The sequence below is a fragment of the Equus caballus genome, chromosome 1 (assembly GCF_041296265.1).
Source record: "Equus caballus isolate H_3958 breed thoroughbred chromosome 1, TB-T2T, whole genome shotgun sequence".
In the NCBI taxonomy this organism is placed as follows: Eukaryota; Metazoa; Chordata; class Mammalia; order Perissodactyla; family Equidae; genus Equus; species Equus caballus.
Window position 1 is genome coordinate 59,772,620 of NC_091684.1, and position 19,699 is coordinate 59,792,318.

Below are 19,699 nucleotides of genomic sequence, written 5' to 3' on the forward strand. Positions count from 1 at the left end.
AAATGAACAGAATTTAGCAGCTTCTACCCAGGGGTGTTCAAAATACAGATGTGTGGGCCCTACTTTTCACTCACTAGGTCTGTAGAAGAGCCCTGACGTGGATTTTGAAAAGCTCCTTGGAGATTCTGATGTTTGATGCTAGCTGGGAAGCACTGGCCTGGATGCTTGACAGATATTTAACTATAAGATGAGGCTTGTGCTAGACTCCATTCCTATTATCAGTCCACAATGTGGGGTCTCAGCTCCCTGGAGGGCATCTCGAAAATTTAAAAAGTTTTGGTTGTCACAGCGTTGGGGGTAGTTCCTCTGGCGTTCATTGATGGATGCTAAATGTCTTGCAATGCAGATATTACAAGGGCAGCCCTTAACAGTGAGGAATTGTCCTGAGTCCTGCACGTCTTTTGAATGTCTTGCCAGAACATTCACATGGGTGAAAAGACAGCTCATAAGCACACGAGTCAAAAACTCAGTTTCACTTAACATACAAGAATTGGGTTTCTTTAGAAATGTGGTTTTATTATACACCCTTACTGGAGCACAACTACCTTGTTGAAAGTTGCATGTCAGTTATCCTTCATTTTGTTTGGGACTTCATCAACTTTTAATGCACTGTTCTGGAAAATCACATCGCCTTTGGCAACGTGGCTCACATAGTAGTTGGGTCACCAAGACACCTCTCCGCAAGTCTGCATTTGTAGCTTTCCCTTTCATGATGATTTTATGTGGTTCTATAGAGATCCTAATTTAGCCCTTATTCAAAATGTCAAATATAGAGGAAAAAGACAAATACTGCCTTCTCTGAAATGCATATTTACCCATTTTAAGTTCGTGCATCTGCCAACTTCATGTATGATTTTATTATCATGCCTTTCACTTTTAAAGTTAGGGTACTATATTTGTAAAATAATTATATGTGTAGGTAGGCGCATAAGAATTTGACTTCAGAATAGTAAAAGGAAGTTACAAAATATATTTGTTGCAAACAGGGGGTGCGGGGTCTGGTTTGGGTGTTGGGTGTTGAGGTTGGTTTGGGACTTACTGATGTACAAACAACAAAACCTGCAGGAAAACAGTAGATCTGTAGCTCTTGGACACGCCTTGAAAAGGCCCAGGTTTCCCTAGATGGGGTAAGGGGCACATTGGAAGGACTAATCAACCTATCCAGATCAGGGCCTGATGGGGATTAAAGCCAGGCCTAGAGCAACAAGGCGAGAGGGCTGGACTTGGTTTAGCCAGTCACAGAGTGCAGGCTGGAGTCTTACCTGGGCTCCCCCTGGACATGCATGGAGGGGTTAGACTAATAGTTCTGAGTGCCTACTGGGGTTGGACCCTGTGTCGGGTACATGTATCCGTTTCCTGCAATTGATACCACAGTCCTAGGGTAGATGCTATTAACCTTTGTTTTATAACCAAGGTAGCCCAGGCTCAGACAGTTAAACCAACTTGCCTGAGGCCACCCAGTGATCTCTAGGTGGAGGCCAGCCTGTCCACCTTCAAAGCTGTTCTGTCATTGCCGGCCCCAGCCAGTTTCCTTCTGCCCGAGGAAGTCTGTATTTATTTGGTTTTCAATGAGCAGTCACTCTCCGGTTTTGATGCTTTGCTGGGAGTGATTGTGCAGCCTGGATAGCAACAGGGGGCTTCCTCAGGAAAGCTGGGCTTCCTTGGGAAAGAACTCTTGTTTCTCAGGGCTTGGCCACTCTGACTTTTGGCTGAATTGGCACCTTGGATTTGTACCTCAGTGACCCACTGTGCCTTGCTGTTCATCCCATGGTGGCAACCTCTTGGCACATGCTCTCTGTCCCCAGTACTCCCATGTCTTCTTGGCCCTTAGCTCTCCTTCCCTGGTGGCCATTCTGTTGTGACCATCCCAGCCGGCTGCTCTTGGCTGGTTTCCTGGCCCTCCTTGGGCAGGGCATTCTAGGCTCTGTGAGTGGAGGTCCTCAGGGGGCTTTCCTGTGGGCCATTCCTTTCCAGGAAGGGTTCAGGGGTTCAGAAGCTACAAACTCCCTAAGACCTGCCCACAGCTCTGCCCTGAGCTGAGCTTCCACAGAGGGTCCCCAGTTGGGTGGGGGTGTCAGGGACAGGAATGGAGGCATGGGTAGCGTGCTCCTGCTTCTTAGAGTGGGGAGTGTGTGCTCAGGTATGGGGGGAGCGGTGTCAGTACTTATAGCTGGATAGCTGCCATTTTAAGCAGAACCAGATATGCTGGCATGAATTGTTTTAAAAGAAGCCATATGGGGAAAAAAATCCCAGACCATCTTCTTCTGTGCTCTGCCCCACCCCCGCCACTGCAAAGCCTTTGTCATCAGCAGGACTTTCAGTCTCTCACGGGCTCCCCACAGGCATTTCTAATCTCTCTCATCTTTTGTTATCCTGGAAGGCACCACAATGGCACCGAAGGCCACTTGGGGAGCATTAGTTCTCCTCCTCGTCCCCCATATGTTTTCTTCATCAACCTCCTTAAACTCTCCCAGACAGACACAAAATCTTGTAAAGACACTGTGCTTTCTCTACAAGCAGGATGTCCAGGGATGTACTCCTCAACGTTACTGTACATAGACATCACCTGAGATCTTGTTAAAATGTAGATTCAGATTGAGTAGGTCTGGGGTGGGGCTCCAAGAACCTGCATTTCTAATGTTCCCAGGTGATGCCAGTGCTCCCGATCGGGAAACCACACTCTGAGCGTCGAAGCCCCAGATGACCCCACTTCTGCCTCCCACCAGCCAGCTGAGCCCCTCCTTTGCAGAATTTCTGAAGCCCCTACTGTGGGAGTGTCTGCAGGAGAGAAGAAGGTTGGCATGGGCCTCTTTAGCCCATACTTCTTGCTTTTTCCTATTCCTCTTCTCTCTGATCTATAATTCCCTCTTTTATTTATATCCTCTTTACTCTCTTTTCTCTTGCTTTCCCCCAGGGGCCCACCAATATAGCCAGGACATGTAGGACCGAGAGTCAGTGGGGATTTTGTTCCATTTTGGTACAATGTGATTCTCCTGTGAAGGCTGAAGTTTTCTCCCTTAATCCTCATGCATCCTTTGTCTCTGGCTGTTTCCTACTTGATGATCCTCTTGTGATCCTTGACGTTATTCTGCAGTCAGGGGGAGTGTGGGGCAGAGGTGCAGAGGAGCCTGAAGTCACACACACACACACACACACACACACACACGCACATTCGGCTTCCGGGCTCTGCCAGGAACTGCCAGGAGTCACATTCCTCTCTTGGCCTCAGTTTCTTCCTGTATCTACTATGGGATTCAGCTGGAGAATAGCTGAAGACTTCTCTAGCTCTAACAGTCTTTGATTCTAATTAATCAACAAGCATATTTTAGGTCCTCCCTGCAAAATCTGAAGCCTCAACTTCCCATCTGAACTCTACTGCCTCCTCCTGTATTTCTTTGGGATAACCTTTTACCTTCTCTGGGCCCTAGTGTCCTTGTTGATAAGTTGGGAGATAATGAGTCACCTGATCTGGGCAAGTTGGGACATAAACAGGGCCTTAGATGTAAAGGTGTCTAGTGTAGTTGTTGGCAAAGTAAGTATCTTGGTCAGCTTGGACTGCTATAATGAATACGTCATACACTGAGTGGCTTAAACAATAGACATTTATTTATCACAGTTATGCTGGCTGGGAAGTCCAAGATCGAGGTGCTGGCAGATTCATTTTGTGGTGAGGGCCTCTTCCTAGCCTGCAAATGGCTGCCATTTCATTGTGTGCTCATATGATCTCCCCTTTGTGCATGCGTGGAGAGAGAGAACTCTGATCTCTCTTTCTCTTCTTGTGAGGACACTAATCCTATTATGGGGGCTCCACCCTCATGACCTCATCTAAACCTAATTACTTTCCAGAGGCCTCCACCATCACACTGGGGGTTAGAGCTTCAACCATGAATTTTGGGGGGAGAAACATTCAGTTTATAACAATAAAGATTAGTTGATATGGTTGAATTGGTTCGTTCATCTTGGAAGAATGAACAGACTCCTACTGTGTGTGGAGGACGAGTGAAGTTGTACTGTAGAGTGTAGGGAGGAGTCAGACGTGTATCTTGCTCTCCAGTTGGTGGGTACAGAGATTCTAGATTAATCTACATGATTAGGATGAGAGGTGGCAGCTAAGAAGGAGAGCAGTGATACCAGATCCCAGGATCTGAAGAAGAAAGAGAGCAGAGGGGTGGAAGATGGGGAAGGGGGAGGACACGCCTGGAATCCCAAAGTAGCTCTTGATGAGTAGGCATTGGCAGGAGGCCCTGGAACATTTTCTGACCCTTCAACACTGAGAATGCATGTCTATGGGAACAGCAGCAAGCGGGGTAAGGGTATGGGGTGTCGGTGCCTGATTCAGGAGCTCTAGATGGTAGAGATGTCTGCAACTTGTGATGGGGGGAGGGTGAGGCAGCCCAGAGAGAACCTGCTCGACTCTTTCAGGGTATAACCATTATGGCTTGGAAATGTGGAAGTGCTGAGAGGGTGTTCAGAGGAGGGCAGCGGTGATAACAAAGAATTTCATCCTAGGAGCACCAGATGAAGATAATAATGGTAGTCATGACAGCCTAAATTAGTGTCATGACAATATTTTGCAAAGGGATGGAATTGGGTACTCTCATTAGCGTCATTTTTGCTAAGATTTCAAGATTCCATCTTGGTGTCATTTTAAAAATCTGGTGAAAAAAATACTGTATGCAGATCACTGATCAGTTACATGCAACTATGCTGCCTTCCACTTCTGCTAAATTTGTGCCATGTTGACACGGGCAAGTCATGAAAAATGTATTTGAGATTTTGTTATTTCATCTGGAAATGAAGGGTGACCTTTATGTTCCTGGTGATGATTCCCAACATTGCTCAAGAAAATAAAGCAGGATTGGTAGCATTTTTGCCCAACACCTGTAGTTTCTGTTCTCCAATTTTGTGGGAGGAGAGGAGGCTGCGGACGTATTTTCACTAAGGGAGTTTTCATGTCATTTTTCTTCAAGCATCACTGACCTCGATGGAAGTCTCCAGGAAAGAGACAAGGGGCAAATCTCTAAGTCACCCATTAAAATCCCAAAGGGCTCTCTAGAGACCCACCTTGAGTTGTTATTTTGGATCACTTTGTACAGAGCTCTGCAGGCCGACTCTCTCAGGAGTTCCAAGCGACCAAATGTGACCAGCAACTAGGCTTTTTAGAAAGCAGCCTGAAGGAGAAGCTGGTGACCACCGGGGTGGGCCGGTGCACGCTTCACAGGAGCGCCCGTACACCCGCCCTTGCCAGGGCTGAGGGCGGCGCGCACGCGCCGTGGGGCCCGGAGGGGAAACGGCCTCGCTCCCGGGCCGGGGCGTGCGCGCGGCCGGCGGCGGGGCGGCGCACGCCGGCGCTGGGGAGCCATTTCCGGGCGGGCGGGAGGGGCGGGGCCGCGGCGGCCGGACCTCCAATCTCCTCGGCGGCGGCGCCAGGGGGAGCTCGCGGCCCGCCGCCCGCAAGGCTGTCGCGTGTTGAGGTGGAGCCGGGCCGACGAAATAGTGCCCGAGGGAAGGCGCGGGGAAGCTGGGTCTGGGCTCAGGAGGTGGAGTGGCCGCAGCGGCTGGGGAGCAGGGAGGAGGGATTCGGGTTGGGGTGGGGGAGAGTCGAGACTGAGTGGGAGGCGGGTCCGCACTGGGTGGCGGGCGTCCTGGTTGTAGTGGGCGAACAGGGGAGGAAGGGCCGCGCGGGACTTGGGGGCTGGCGGATGCCGAGTCGGGGTGCGGGGCGGGCGCCGACCCCCGAGGTCCGAGTGAGTGGCAGGTTCGCGAGCGGGTGGGGGAGGGCGCAGGGCGGAGTGGGGCGGGGTCTGAAAGCCCACTCCCACGGCGGGTAGGAGTGCACCTGGGGCGGGCAGGACTTCTGACCCTTCGCCAGAGAAGAAGGGGTTCTGGGCAGGGAGGAATGAAGTCGAGCGAGGCCCTGTGGTTTCTAAAGGGAGTCCAGGGAGGCTGGACCCTGGGACTGGGCTGCCTGTCGCGTCCGATCCTCCGCCCCGTTGGGTTGAATAGTCTGGGCTTTGGGGGCCCGGGCCTGGTCGGGGGCGGGTTGGGCGTCCCCCGGGGTATCCACCTGGGTGGATTGCTTTGTGGGAGGCTGGGTCTGGATGCGTTTGCTCCGCCGTGGGAGGGAAGTACAGTGGCAGCAGGATTCTGATTCGCTGGGTTGGGGTGCGGGGGTGGAGTGTGATATCTGGGAGTGAAATCTGAGGTCTCGAAGGAGGGAGAGAACTGTTTCTTGACTGCTCTGTGGAGTCTAGGCGGGCCGACGAGACAGTTTAAAGCTTTAGAAGTAAACAAAGCCGGTTCCCTTTTGCAGAGCGGGGGCGCTGAGAGGACGGCTGAAGAGGAAGATGCCGGGTACCGACCTTCTGATGTCGGTGAGTCTTTCCCACACGCCGGCCTGGTTATAGGGCACTTGTCCCTTAAGTTTTATTTTTAGTCCCAGGGATCTGAGTGTGTGGATTTCCCCTCTGATGGTTGCTTTTGGTAGCTGAGCATTTCTGCCACGTTTTATTTTGGGTTCAATGATTAAGATGGATAAATGACTGAATTAAATATGTGAAATATATATGAAGAATCTTTTTCAGAGTTCTTGCAGTTGATTTTAATCTCTCCCTTCCCATACTACCAGAGCAATTTTAAAGCTGCTGTTACAGTTTGTGTGGATCTGCCCTATGTTCGTTTATAAGTGTATGTTTCCCAGACTAGAGTTATAATTCCCCAGTCGGCAGATATCATGTCTTATTTGTTTAGAGATGAATAAATACCTATCATGGTGTTTTGTATACAGCAAGTGCTTATCAAATGCTTTTTGAATTGAAGTACTTTGAATTTTTCTTTTTTTTGGGCGAGGAGTATGCCTGCTTTGGTAGAGGCTGTTGCTTTCTCTCCTTCTGAGATCTTTCTGTGTTATTTTTTACTGAGCAAGGAGAAATAAATACTCATTTATTGCCAAATGAGTATTTACCAAAACGACGTTTTATTCTTGGGACGTTTATGATTCTATAGAGGCTCTTTAGTGTGGGGAGCCCATGGTTTTCAAATAGCTATATAGTGAAAATGTCTGTTTAGTTGTTAATAAGTCACTTCTCTGGGTCTGATGTCTCTTTGTGTAACATTGATTTAAAAACTATTCCTTTCCCTCTCTTTATCTCATTGTCCCAGAGAGTTGGTAGCTCTTGCTGGGAAATTTGCAAAACTAATAGGCAGTTTTTTTTTAAACCCAGTGCTGACTTCCTGTAGTGGCAGAACCCGTGAGGTCTCCGGGAAGGATAGAGAGGGGAACTAAGTCGAGATTAGTTCTGGTTTGCGGTGGGGAGCAAGGATGATTTTGGAGACATAGATAAATCCTTGGTTTACCCACAGATCATGGTGAAGAGTTCACCTAAAATAGTTTCTTTCCTCCAATTTCATGAATTGTCAGTAGATAATAAATAGCCTTATGTAATTTTAAATTTTTATTACAAGAGCAATATGTTAGAAAAATTGGAAACTATAAGCAAAAGGGCAACCCCCAGTAATTCTACTTCTCAAAGATAAGCACTTGTTAGCATCTTGGAAGGTTAACGCAGAATGATTTGTAACAATTGGCAATTTCTGGTTTCCTCTTATAGATCAGTGTGTTTATGTAGGTTCAGATTCCTATATGCGGGTAGGATGTTCCTCCATGCCTGGAGATGTGCTTATGGTGCTTGGGCCTGTGTTTTCCCTTTAACAATTGGAGCGGTGAGTGCTTTTATTCAGAATATTGACTTTGGAATCAGTTTTGTTTTGAAGTGTTTCTCTAGCTGTTGCCACTGCTTTTCACTTCCTCAAATTAATTCATGTGGATAACAACTGGCCCTCGAGAATTATCACTCTCTGAAGACACTATACGTGTTGCTTGAGGTGTTTTCACTGGAAAAGGTGTTATTCCTTCCTTGACTGTACCTGTGCTCTTTGAGGCTGAGCGCTAGAGAACCAATGACCCAGGCCTGGGTGTTCAGTGGGGGCGCTCTGCCGTCATGATTTGAGTTCAAGGTGTTTCTCCAGCTACTTTGTATGTGCGTAAGACATGTTATTGGCCCTCTAATGGGGAAGAAAGGACCTCAGTTAATAAAAAATAACCTCAAAGCAGGGCAGCACGTTGCACAATCTCCGAATTAGAGACGATCTTAGAAGTCATGTGATGCAGCTTCTTGCTTATATTGTCTATATGAGTCCTGCTTAGAGCATCTCTGACAAAGGGATGTCCTGTCATCCGTCCTTTCTGCTGGGGCCGTAAGACGGGCATAAGCGAGGACAGAGTACACAATGGATTCAGGATAGCTGAATTGTCTGATGGCTGACATTTATTGAGCATATTTTACATGTTGGGTAGAAAAATAGATACTCTGCATAGTCATTTAGTTTTCACAAAAACCCTTTGAAAAGTGTGCCACATCCTCCTTTTATAGGTGAAAAACTAGACTCAGAGAGGGTCCAACAGTAGTGAAGTGGTGTACCCATGTTTTCAGCCACGGTTGGTGACTTCAGATCTCTTCCTCTTCCCTACTTTGTGACTCTGCCTCTGGGTCATGTTCACCATAAGGGACAGAGGTTGCTGACCTCGCACTGATGGGAGAGGGCTTGTGTAGAGCAGAGGGGATGGGATAGCTCCGCTCTCTAGGGGGCGCTGTGGAAATCTCTGTGTGTGTGTGTGTGTGTGTGTGTGTGTGTGTGCGCGCGCGTGTGCTCACCCGCGCACGCCCGTGCGCTTGCTTTTTTTCTTCTAGTATAGTGTTGTCTGAAAATACATGTTTTATTATACAAATCTTCTTACACTGCAGTTAACACATTATTTTGAAATTTAAAAAGTGATGTCTATAGGTATCATGTTGTAATCACTGATCTTCACTTGAGAATAATAAAGGGGCATTGCATTACAAAATATTTGTTATAAATAGAGGGCATTGGGTCTGATAAGATTGAAAACATTTGTATTGGTAGCATGCTATGAAAATAATACTTGAAGATCAGCTGGAGTCTGTATATGACAAACCTTGTATTCCAGACTAATGTGCTTGGACTGTCAGCCCCCAGTCCCTTCCTGACCTTAATTTTGTCCTCATTCAGTGAGGGTGGTTTGCCTGCCTTTTTTCATTTGCTCGTATGTCATGGACTGTAAGACTTTCCACCTATGTTGCAGAGAGAATAAAATGAGGAGTATTCATCTGAGGATTGCGATCCTTTCAGAGGGAATTCAATTTGGGCAATTTTTTAGCAATCCTTTTCCATTTTTGGCAACCATCCTTTTCATCCATATTCTTGTCCTTCCCAGTGCCAGGGTCGGGTATCACTTTGTAAGTTGCCAAATACTTGTAGCTTTTCAGACAAAGGTACTTTGTAAAGATAAGTCTCCTTTCTTAGGTGACTTTCCTCTTTTCCCATCCAAATAGATGAATCAAGGTCATCATATGTGCTCTGGTAGTGCTGGGCGGAGTTTGAGTGAAAATTGTTTATCTAGAGCCATGGTTCTCAACCAGAGGCAATTTTGCCCCCTAGGGACCTTTGGCAATGTCTGGAGACATTTTTCGTTGTCACGCTTGAGTACTTGAGGTCATGGGTGCGACTGAACGTCCTACTATATACACAGTCCCCTCAACCAAGAATTATCAGGCCTAAAATGTCAGTAGTGCCCAGGTTGAGAAACTGTGGTCTCGGGTTCCTTAATACAGATAAGGGTATCTGTAGCCCATGCGTTCATGTAGGTGGGGGATGAGTCTTTTCTTTGAGTTAAATGGGTCTGTTACAGTGTTACTTTGGGTTGTTTTGCCCATGGATCAAGTCCTGCTGCTTTAGAATATAGGAGATCATATAGCAGGATCTTCTGCAGTGCAGGAAATTCTTAAGAACTGCTTTCTCAGCAGTGTTTGTGCAGCACTCTTTTCTTATTGGGAAACAGCAAACCCCTCGTTTTGTTTTTCGGTCCAGATCTTAGAGCTTTCTCTTTGACCCTTGAATCTTTTTCAGGGAGGCTTTCCTTCTGAATCTCAAATGGGATTTAAGCAATAAACTGGAATATCAACACTAAAAGCTCATTTCTGTTATTTGAATCTGGTGTCTTCTTTGTAGGATTGTCTAGAGAAAGGGAAAATTCATTGGGACTGGTAGGATGTTTAAAATTTTGTTGACAGTTTGAGTGGTGCTTGTAGGAGGAACTCTATTTGGCATTGTTCCAATCTTATAAGTAAAGCAGAACCATAATAACAAGTATGATAATTTCTCCAGCCTTTGGTCTAAAGGAAAGTACAGTTATAAGAAGATAAACCCCAAATCCCAGTATTTAACTTGGCTTTGCAGTCTGTGTGTCAGGAATTTTTAGTAACCTTTACCTTCTTAATTGGGCTTTGCCCACAATCTAATATTACATACAGTTTGTACACACATTAGTGGCAGAATAGAGAATCAGCCTGGGATTAAGAATTTCCCGTAGAGGATTGATTTTCAGTGCATCAGTTCATATGTAGAAACATACAGAACCCAATTACTGCGAGAAAAACCGTGCTATGGGGTAAGGGGATATGGGAGCCATCTGGGAAGATGGAATAGTGCAGGCAGAAAGTAGTTTGTTGGGTATATCAGTTGTCTCCTGGCACACTTCAACAGTGTGATTGAGGAGATGGAGGGACTGTTTACAAACCTGGGCAGGACATAGAAAGACCAACAGGTTGGTGACACACCTCAGGGCTAAGAGCCATTATCAATCTTAGGCCTGAAGGGGCAAGAGAGGGAGTAGTTTCTAGAACCTCGAGAGAGCTTAGCTGAAGAAGAGGATAACCTGTAGGAATATGCAGCCATTGCCAACCAGTGGCTTCTCTGGAGGGGAATTGGGGAATAAATACCTCAGACTCTTTCTTTTCCCACCCTCTAATCTCCTGCTGGAGCCTCTCATTGGTCAAACCCAACTGAAACCAGAGGATAAGGGAGGCTGGGTGATTTAATTCACGGAGGGCAGTCCCATGAGGCACCTAGCAGAGTTGGAGGAGGTTGGGTAGTAGAGGATGTGGAGGAGCAAAGGGAGGAGATGCAGCATGCTGAAGTCAAGGTCAAGTTAGTTTTGAGAGGCACAATGAGAAGATAGTGTTTGAGCAGTCTTGAAGAATGGATAGGACATGGCATGTTATAGAAAAGGAATGTTCTCACTGATAACAGAAAGATAAATTCAGAGGCGAAGTGTCACTGTAGCTTTGGCAAGCCGGGAGCTGCTTTTCCCTCGTAGTCTTATATCCTAATTGCCTGAAGGGCCTTTAGAATTCCCTTGCTGTAGGAATCCCTTCCGCAGCACACTACCAGGAGTGGGTGCAGAATACCTTCTCAAGGAGTTCTTTGCATTGCTGGACAGCTTTAATTTTTGGAAAGTTTTTCCTTTGTCCAGATCACTGAATGAATCAAGATTAGGTTTGGCTTTACAGTCATGCACTGCATGATGATGTTTTGTTCAACAACAGACTGCGTATATGACGGTGGACCCATAAGATTAGTGCCAAATAGCCTGGGTGTGTAGGAGGCTTTACCATCTAGGTTGTGTAAGTACACTCTGTGACGTTTGCACAATGACGAAATCACCTAATGACACATTTCTCAGAACGTATCCCTATCCTTAAGTGGCACGTGACTGTATATAAGAGAAAAATCTAAAGTAATAGAGATTTTTAAAAGATAGAAATATATGCTCTAAAGTAAGAGAAATCCAGAGTAGACAGTTCCTAGTAGATATGGCCATTCCTAGGTCTTTGAGGAAGTTCCACCACTCATAGTGCATCCCCTCCTCGTCCAGGGTAGTTGCTTTGAGCTCGAGCTGTCAGGTTCATGTTTCATTCGGCAGGAAGAGGAAAGGAAAGGAGAAGGGCTTGCCTGCCTTCTTATTTATAAATATTTTCATGTGAAATTTATTATACAAACGAAATGTGTAAAGCACACATCTACATTTTAAAGAATAATAATAAACAAAAGTTACATATCTACCACCAGGTTAAGAAATAGAATATTTACCTCTAAACCCTTGTGCCCCACCCTGATTACATCTCCTTCCCTTCCCTCTAGGAATAACTACTATCCTGATTTTTGGAATAGTTGTTCCCTTGCTGTTTAAAAAAAAAATTGTGTTACCACCTATAGATGCAACCCTCATTTTAGTTTTTTAACTTGATATAAATGGGTTTATATATATTTTGTGTGATTTTTCCTGTGTTGCTCACTATTTGTGAGATTCATGCATCTTGTTGCATGTAGTTTAGTTCACTTGTTTTCATTGCTGTATAGTATTTCATGTGACTGCCACAATTTATCCATTCTACTGACGATGGACATCTGGGTTGTTTCCAATTTGGGGCTTTTCTGAATATTATAGTTATGAGCTTTCTTGTATATGACAAGTGATCCAGTTATAAGCGTTTTTCTGGGATTTATTCCGAGGTGTGGAATTGCTAGATTGTAAAGGGTATAATCCTTAACTTCATTCAGTAGTGCCATACTTTTCTAAAGAGATTGATACAGTTTATACTCTCAGCAACAGTATGTGAGAGTTCGTGTTCATACACAGCTTGACAAACTTGATATTTATAAGGCTTTTTATTTTTTGCCAACCCAGTAGGGGTGAAATCTGATTGATTTCTGTAAGTATTTCCCTGATTACTGATGAGGTGGTGTCCTTTTAAACGTTTATTGACTATTTGGATTTCCTGTTTTATGGCTGCCTCTTCACATCTTTGCGTTACCAATTATTTGTCTGTTTCTCCTTGTAGTTCTGTTAGATTCTGTTGTATATATTTTGAGATTTAGTTACTAGGTTCGTACAGATTTAAAATTGTTATATCTTACCTAGTAAGTTGCACTTTTTAATAATGCTTTTTGACTTAATATATATAGCTACATGAGCTTTTTGTCATGAAATAGGCAAACTGTAAATGTGATGACGGAGTGACCTGCCTCTTGTACAGCTCAGTCCTCCCAGCCTGTTCTTCTGGTCACTGTTATTTGTGTCCTATTATCCTGTGAAGTGAATAAATCACTTTTGGACTAGAAAAAGAACATAGCTTTTTTTTTAGGGATAACTTGCGTGCAGTAAAGGGCACAAATCTTAATTGTACAGGTCAATAAATATTTGCATATGGGTACACTGTACTCCCTGCCCAGATTAAGATGTGAAAAATGTCCAGCATACCAGCAAGCTCCTTGTATCCCTCCCAGTTCATGCCCACCAAAGGTTATCGTTGTCACTATAGGTAAGTTTTGCTGATTTTTGAACTTTGTTTTTTCCAAAAGCATTTAAATTCACTCCTGTGAAATGTATTTTGGCAGGTGGGTCTAAAAAGGAACACATCAGTCCTGTCTTGAGTTCCAGTATTAATGGTGCTGTCTTTGAGACAGTTGAGGCAAGCAGAAAGTTCTCTTTTGAAACTGTTAATAGGAAGGAATCTGGGATAAATATGAGAATGCTACAGTGGACCTGCTCCTTGTCTAGCTGTATTACAGCCAGGGTGGGAGAAAGCCTAGGATTGTATTTCCTAGCCTTCTTGGATAAATTTAAGATTTCAAATAGTTTCCCAAGACTCATGACTGTAGCAGTCAACAGCAGTCTATCTGGATGACTGAAACCAGGTTTATGACCTGTAAACATAGTAGGTAAGTGATGTAATCCTGTTCTGTAGGTAGGTGAGGGCGCACGTGCAACCTTCTGATTGAATTATATTGTTGAGGGCTAAGAGTTAACATCCGTCTTATAAAACTGAGGAGCAGCTAACTGTTAACATGTGTTTTATTATCATTATCTGTAAGAAAATACAGCATAGGCCTGGAAATCAAACTACTGAAAGCTTCTCCCAGCCCCCTGTGACTTTGCCTTGGACGTGGTCAAGGTGGTTTTCCCCTGCAGCTTACTGAAGAGGAGAGGAAATGTTTATCATCAGAAATTCAGAGTTACCAAATATTTAGTGTTTATTATCTGCAGTCATTTTCTTATTACCTTACCTCATTTATATTCACAACAGCCCTGTGAGTGGATGGTGGTGTCTTTTTTATCTTGTGAACTTTTTGTTGAATTATTACAATGGCATCTATTTTTGCAGATGAGCAAAATCCAGTTGTTTAGAAGTTCAGTAATGTGCCAAAGGTCACATAGCTTATAAGTGAGAGCTAAAATTAGAGTCGAAGGCTTTGATTACCAGTCCAGACTTTCTAGGACACCTCAGCAGTCAGTAGAACACCGTTAACATGACTCTCGGAGAGTCCACGGGAGTCGTGATGAGCTGTCAGTTCAGAACAATACCCAGAGGTGGCTGTCCTTTTCGGATATCCTGGGTAGTGGCTGCAGTCTGTGTTTATGAATTGCCAAAGGGGAAATAGTGTTTTTTAAAAGTTTCATCATTTTAGCACTTGGTAGTTCTGTTTATAGACTCTTTAAAAAATACACCTTTAGACAATAATGACCCTCTTTGTCTAGTTTATACATAATTGCTCTGCGAATTTCTAAGTTATTATTAGATACTTTTGGTTGATTTTGTTTGGAGTCCAAAGCTTTACTCTCTGTTTCCGAAATTGCAAAGTTTCTGCTGTCTTTGGCCTGTTTGGAAACTTTTTTCAGAAAGGGCTGCTTTTTTTTTTAAAGCCTATGAATCCAAAGAATCTTAACTGAGAGAACATTTAATGGAATTGCTGGGGCATAATGTGCTTTTTTTTTTTTTTTAAGTATACAATTCAGTGGTTATTAGTATATTTAGAGTTAGGCAACCATCACACAATCAATTTGAGAACATTTTCAGAAGAAACCCCGTTCTCATTAGCAGTCGCTGCCTTGTGTCCTCCCGGTCCACTAGCCCTAGGCAAACATCAGAGTACTTTTGTCTATAGATTTCGTTATTCAGAGCATTTCGTATAAATGGAATCATATAATATCAGGTATGTTAAAATGAATGTGCATATAGAGGGAAAACTAGTTTCTTCCATAGTGGAGAGGGAAGTCATTTGAACTTTTACTGCACATGGCAGATTTTGCATGTAAATACAAGTAAATGAATAAAATTTTTAAAATGACCCTTTGGCATGGTTAGGGCCATTAGCTTTTATGAGCTCAGAAGCTTTGATTTTCTGTGAGTGCACTCCTCATGGCTTGAGGATATTGCGTGTCTGTCTCCTTTTTGAGGCCAAGATTGTACCTCTGTGATGTACTTTGCCTACATACTCAGTGCTAAGTGTAGAGCAATTCGGTTTGTACTTGCTTGTGGAATAGTCCTGAGCATGTATATCTGACGCTTGAGGCATGGCTAGAAGGGAAAATGTGGACCGTGAAGCTTTTTGAAATGAACTTCTCAGATCCTGGATCTCTTGCCTCACATAGTGGAATTTCGGTTTGCTCTTTACCCTCTAAGAAATGATGATTCATGTGGAAGATTAAAAAACCCCTCAACAAATGAGCCAGTGGATACAGAGAACATTTTGGTGGTTACCAGAAGGGAAGGAGGGCGGGGGGAGGGTGAAAGGGGTAAAAGGGCACATGTGTGCAGCGATGGATGGTAATGAGACTTCGAGTGGTGAACATGATGTAATCTACACAGAAATTAAAATATAGTGATGTACACCTGAAATTTATATAATGTTATAAACCAGTGTTACCTCAGTACAAAAACAACAACAACAAAATTTCTGCATCACAGTCGTTACTGGTTGGTTGGAGTGGCTGTCTGGTTTTGTTGCTCAATTCTTACTTTTTTAATGACCCAAGGGAGTTTTCCCTTTGGGCTTGTGATCTCTTTTGGCTGATAAACTGTAATGCCTTTTGAGGCTCTAAAGACAGTAGTGTTTTCTTACCTGTTTACTTTGCGCTTTGAAGTTCTGCAGAATCTGCTATGAAAGAATATGGGATTCAGTTAGCTTTGATGTCAGTGTTTTAGGGCGGAAGTAGAGTAAGAATACCTGCATCAATTCCTTGGCTCTCTTCTGTGTTTTAACTTCACTCTCTGCCTGAGTCTTAGTCTTTAGAGTATATTTGCTCTCTAGACGTTAAAGCAGTGAGTGAATTGGGTAAAACAGGTTTTTCTTTTCCTCAACAGCCCATTACTGCTGTAAAGCTCGTATTTCTGGCTCTTCTGGGAAAACTTTTGAGTGTTGAGCTGTGCAGTTGTGTTAGAGGTGAAGAAGGTGGAAGGAGGAGGAAAACAAGTCCTTTCTTCTCTACAGCATTGCCAGGTGGAAGATTGTGACTTAGTTTTCTTTAGTGTCTGGCCAAAGAATAAACATTAGCCAGGAGCAGTGAGTTGATCTTGTTGCTTGGCATGGCTGGGTCCTGACTTTAACACTTCAAGGAAGCTGGGCCGATGTCTTTTTATCCCCTGTTAAGAGAGAGATCACCACTAAGTTTGGTGATGGGGTGTCAGTAATATGTTCAGTCAACTGCCAGGTAATTATTTTATAAAAGAAGGGGATGGGGAGAGAAGGGAGCATGTTACAGTGTAGAGAAATGGTTCTTAACCAGGGATGCCTATCAGTCACCTGGGGGAGGTTTTCCAAAATACGTATTTCTGGGCTCCACTCTATTTTTGTACTTACTCAACCTCTGGATGGGGGATTCTGAAAACGCTCCTTGGATGACTTTGATATACTCCACTGGTTAAATGGAAAGAGTATTGAACAAGAAGTTAGATTCTGATGGGGACTCTGCCTCTAGATTGACCCCAGAGAAGACACAGTAGTATTAGTCTTGGAGCCTCAGTTTTCAATTTCTTCATCATTGGAATGGGTTAGACAGGATGGTCTCTAAGGTTCCTTCAAACAGCCACATGTTATGATTTTTTTTTAGATTGGCACCTGAGCTAACATCTGTTGCCAGTCTTTTTTTCTTTCTTCTTCTTCACCCTAAAGCCCCCAGTACATGGGTATTTGCTCTAGTTGTAGGTCCTTCTGGTTGTGGCATGTGGGGCGCCGCTTCAGCATGGCTTGATGAGCGGTGCCATGTCCGTGCCCAGCATCCGAACCAGTGAAACCCTAGGCCACCGAAGCAGAGTACGCGAACTTAACCACTTGGCCATGGGGCCAGCCCCTATGATTTTGAAGCTAACTCTCCTAAAGTACTTTTTTTTTTTTTAAAGGATAATGTTTTTATTATTTTTTTTTTTTTGAGGAAGATTAGCCCTGAGCTAACTACTGCCAGTCCTCCTCTTTTTTGTTGAGGAAGCCTGGCCTTGAGCTAACATCCGAGCCCATCTTCCTCTACTTTATACATGGGATGCCTACCACAGCATGGCATGCCAAGCGGTGTCATGTCCGCACCCAGGATTCGAACCGGTGAACCCTGGGCTGCTGAGAAGCGGAACGTGCAAACTTAACCGCTGCGCCACTGGGCCGGCCCTCTCCTAAAGTACTTTTCAAACTGATTTCTTTCAGTCTTTCTTTTGGAAACAGATAAGTGGTGTAAGTCTGTAGTTGAGAGAAGAATGAGGTTTGCAGTTTGAGAAAGCCATTGACTAGCAGTCCACAGCCCGAAAGCACTCAGCTGCTGAAGGACGGCGTTCAGGTCATTTGGCAGTGTTGTCTTTCTCATTTGGGAGAGTAGTAAAGCTGTGGGCTCTTAATTTAGCTCCTGGGGTAAACTAGATGATGTGACGATGAGAATTGTCCATTTTAAACCCGTTGGTCTTCTGCTAGTTTGTGCCACTGATAGTTTGACTCTGGAAAACTGGGCAGTGGAAAATCTAGTAGAAAAAGCAATGCATTTTGGGCCAGAAGGCTTGACCTGGCTTTGCCATTTCTGAGCTGTGTGACCTTTGGGCCCCAGTGTCTTCATCTGTGAAGGACGGAGAGCAGTCTTAAACTGATCTTTAACCTCCCTTTCAGTTCTGATGGCCTATGACATGATGTATCTTGTGAGCTCATCAGAAGTGTGCCAGTGTGCAGAGTTGGTTACAAATTACCAGTCATTCTCTTCTGCGGGTACCAGGAGAGATGGGGGAGGCGGGAGGCAGAAACTTCCTAGGATCTTATGAAACAAACTGTCATAAGTATATGTAGTATTGAAATTATTTCACTTTAGTTGATAAATTGAGTTCTTACCATGTGGAAATTGCTCTTCTACATAGCATAGGAGATAGAAAAATTATGTCTTCTCTCTTATTTGTATTCTTATCAGCACCTAGTACCATAAGAGAGTTAAAGATGTTCAACATTGTCAGATGTTAAAACAATTATTTGGTGATTCTCCCTCAGGGTTCTATGCCTCTAGGACAAATAAACTCACAGTGCGATTGGCAAATGCAGTTTGGCCCTGATTGACTCTTGAGAAATAGCCTGAATTGAGGCAGATTGGATGTTTGGCATATTAGAAAAGCAAGGAAGACGTTGTGCTGTGATAGGAAGATTAACCTTTTGTAGGGAAGTAGTGTTCCCAGAATCCTGATTTTACAGTGACTCTACAGTAACATTATTAGGCATTACTGTCTTGAATTTTTCCTCTAGTGAGTGACAGACTTACACTTGGAGCCCAGGTCTGTGTTGTGGCCAGCAGTCCACATTTGGACAAGCAGGAAGTGTGAGAGGTACACGCTGTCATTGGAGCCGGAGGAAACTGGCCTGTGCGCACTTTAGTGTTGACCATACACCTTTAGCGGACTTTGTGCTGTGTAATAATCAGCTGAGCAGAATTACTCCATTTTCTTTGGCAGGGAATGTGTGTCTTTGTGGCTGTTCAGAAATTATCAGTAGAATGGATCAGTCTGACAGCGGGAATGTTTTTCTTTGATCTTTAGCCTGATTCCTTTAGGGTGAGAGGAGCAGGAAGAAGAGAGGATGTTGGAATGTCTCACTGGTTCCTCTGCTTGGCGTTGCAGCTCTTTACTTCTCTTTGATACTCCTCTTTTAAGTCATACTCCTCCAGTTAATGTTTCAATATTTATTTATTTTTTATTTTTCTTCTTTTTAAAAGATTTTATTTTTTCCTTTTTCTCCCCAAAACCCCCCGGTACATAGTTGTATATTCTTCGTTGTGGGTCCTTCTAGTTGTGGCATGTCGGACGCTGCCTCAGCGTGGTTTGATGAGCAGTGCCGTGTTTGCGCCCAGGATTCGAACCAACGAAACACTGGGCCGCCTGCAGCGGAGCGCGCGAACTTAACCACTCGGCCACCGGGCCAGCCCCAATGTTTCGATATTATAATGTTGTGAAGCTCTGAGAGATGGTTGCAGACATCTTGGAATTCAACTCTGAGTGTGCAGTCCTGGATTTCAGTCCAGAGTCTGCCACATACTATCTGTTTGCTGTAGAACAAGTCAATTAACCTTTCTTGACTTCAGTTTTCCCCACCAGTAAAGTGAAACTGTTCCTTCTTAACATAAGAACCTCATAAGGTGATAAAGTACAATAAATTAACATGAAAAGATGTTTACAATTTTAAGTTGTATAAATATTCATATCTTCTTTATAAATAAGTTAATGCTTTTAAGTGCTTCACCCTTTCCTGTGTATGTTGTCATGGCCTCCTTGACCTTCTCTTTCTTAATTAGTTCTACCCACTCTTTAGTCAGGTGGTCACCTAATATTTGAGTTGTAAAGGGAAGAGGAAGCTTTAAGTGAAACAAACGGGTGAACTCTGCTGCCTGTAAAACAGTGCCATGCACATAGTAGGCACTCAGAAAATAACCATCAAATGATGGAGACCCTTAAACTGCAGTAAGTGTGCCTAGAGCAGTGGCAGCATT

General features: G+C 44.2%; 1 protein-coding gene across 4 annotated transcripts in view; it reads left to right on the top strand.

Moving 5' to 3' along the window:
- Positions 1 to 5,367: 5,367 nt before the first annotated feature.
- The window catches only part of SGPL1 (sphingosine-1-phosphate lyase 1), a 51,018-nt gene continuing 36,686 nt past the window's right edge, over positions 5,368 to 19,699 (top strand). Inside the window, exons 1-2 of one of the 4 annotated variants that reach the window (XM_023644446.2) lie at positions 5,368 to 5,474; positions 6,314 to 6,374. In XM_023644446.2, coding sequence (XP_023500214.1) covers positions 6,348 to 6,374 — 27 coding nt within the window. In that variant the 5' untranslated portion in view covers positions 5,368 to 5,474; positions 6,314 to 6,347. Of the gene's footprint in view, positions 5,541 to 5,567; positions 5,759 to 6,311; positions 6,375 to 19,699 lie in introns of those variants that run through there. The other 3 variants (XM_023644430.2, XM_070263172.1, XM_070263160.1) reach the window with 3 other exon arrangements.